A 1,555-nucleotide genomic window follows, 5' to 3' on the forward strand; every position below is an offset into this window, starting at 1 on the left:
TTAGCGTGCTGCAGCCTCAGCCAGCAGCACATAGTGAGGGCAGGGAGCTGGTCAGGAGGGGTGGGTAAGCAGAGAGGAATCAAAGACAGCTCCTTGGCTGCCAGGCTGGTTGCAAACCTCTGGAGTCTGCCCCATTTCTGAGAGCTGGTGGCACCCTGGGGCATGCCACGTGCATCCCAGAAACACAGAAAAGCCAGCGGCATCTCTGCACACAGCAGTGGGGCTCCCACTCCTTGGCCAGAGCATGTCCAGTCCCGCTCCCTGCCACCAAACCCTTCTCCTGATGGATATCATGGCCAGGGACTCAAGCCGTCCCACACCTCATCATGCAGACAGAGGCCAGCTGCTCTTCCCAAGCCTGCTGATAAGTCTAGTTTAACACGAAGTTATCAGACACTGTATGCGGCCCCACGCCATGTACCCATGTGTTACTTGGAGGCTGCACCCTGTCCGAGCAAGGCTCTCCAGGCTAAAGAGCTGGTTGCAAGAAGAGGATCCAGCAACTACAAGGTGTCAGAAGCTGGTGACAACCTACAGACTGTGTGAGCTGCCCTACTCACACCAGTGCTGTGGCACTGGGACAGAACAGGGCACGGCTCCACCATTGCCCACATTGCCCTTGGCAACAGCACTAAGCTCTGGGTATTCCCAGGCCATTTCCTGCCTGGGGGAATCCCTCACGAGCGATGCTCACCTTGGCTGTGGGAAGCAGGTGATTCCAGAAAGGAGCTGCCTTGGCATCAGTGCTGCGGCAGGCTGTGGGCACAGGATGGCACGGCAGGACCCTCTTCTTCCTTGCCGGTGGGGACAGGCTCTCATCCTCAGAGCAGGAGTCGGCCACAACCTCACCAGCAGGCAGCAGCTTCCTCTTGGCCGGGCAGCTGCTGGCACTGAACTGGCTGCTCCCACAGGGTGTCTTGTCCAGGGAGCTCAGGTTGCAGGGCTCAGGGCTGAGCACTGTCTGTGGAGCTGCGGGCTCCTTGCACCCATTGGCCTCTACTGGCCATCCCTCTTCTCCACTAGCCCCGCTGCTGTGAGCTGGGCTGCTCCCCGGCTTCTCTTTCTTCACACCAGAGTCCAGCTGGGCTGTGTGTGCAATATTGTGCAAATCAAGGTGAAGTAAGTCGTGGCCACTTGCCCGCTCTCCATTCTGCCCATAGTCCATGGGCTGATCCCCAGAAGAGACAGGGCAACCGTCTCTCATGTGCAAAGTACTGCAGCCAATGTGCTGGGGCCAGGAGGAAGAGGAGACATCCTGCAACTTGTCATCTCTACTGGCCTTGGGGCTGTGGCTAGGGCTGCCCTCACACCGGTGCTCCACTACCCGCAGCCCACTGTGGGAGAAGTGCTGGGCAGAGCCGCACAGGGAGAGCTCCTCCACCAACAGACCATCCTCAAAGGTATCATCATCATCCAGGGAAGCCTCCCCAGGGCCCACATCGCACTTGCCATCCACCCCTCCGACACCCCATTGAGTTCGTTTGGGGTCTCGCCCTCCCTCCGTAGTTCGCTGGTCGGGGTATCCCCTTTTGACAGCCGTCCGGCTGCCGGCCCG

The 1,555-nt window shown here is 59.5% G+C and overlaps 1 protein-coding gene across 1 annotated transcript in view; it reads right to left on the bottom strand.

Annotated features, from left to right (window-relative positions):
* FAM214B (family with sequence similarity 214, member B) overlaps nt 1-1,555 on the bottom strand; it is a 6,241-nt gene that overhangs the window by 4,441 nt on the left and 245 nt on the right. The window contains 1 exon segment of the mRNA XM_010012901.1: nt 695-1,555. This exon segment is cut by the window's right edge and continues 6 nt beyond it. Coding sequence (XP_010011203.1) covers nt 695-1,555 — 861 coding nt within the window.

Source organism: Nestor notabilis, unplaced genomic scaffold (genome assembly GCF_000696875.1).
Source record: "Nestor notabilis isolate BGI_N333 unplaced genomic scaffold, ASM69687v1 scaffold6464, whole genome shotgun sequence".
In the NCBI taxonomy this organism is placed as follows: domain Eukaryota; kingdom Metazoa; phylum Chordata; class Aves; order Psittaciformes; family Psittacidae; genus Nestor; species Nestor notabilis.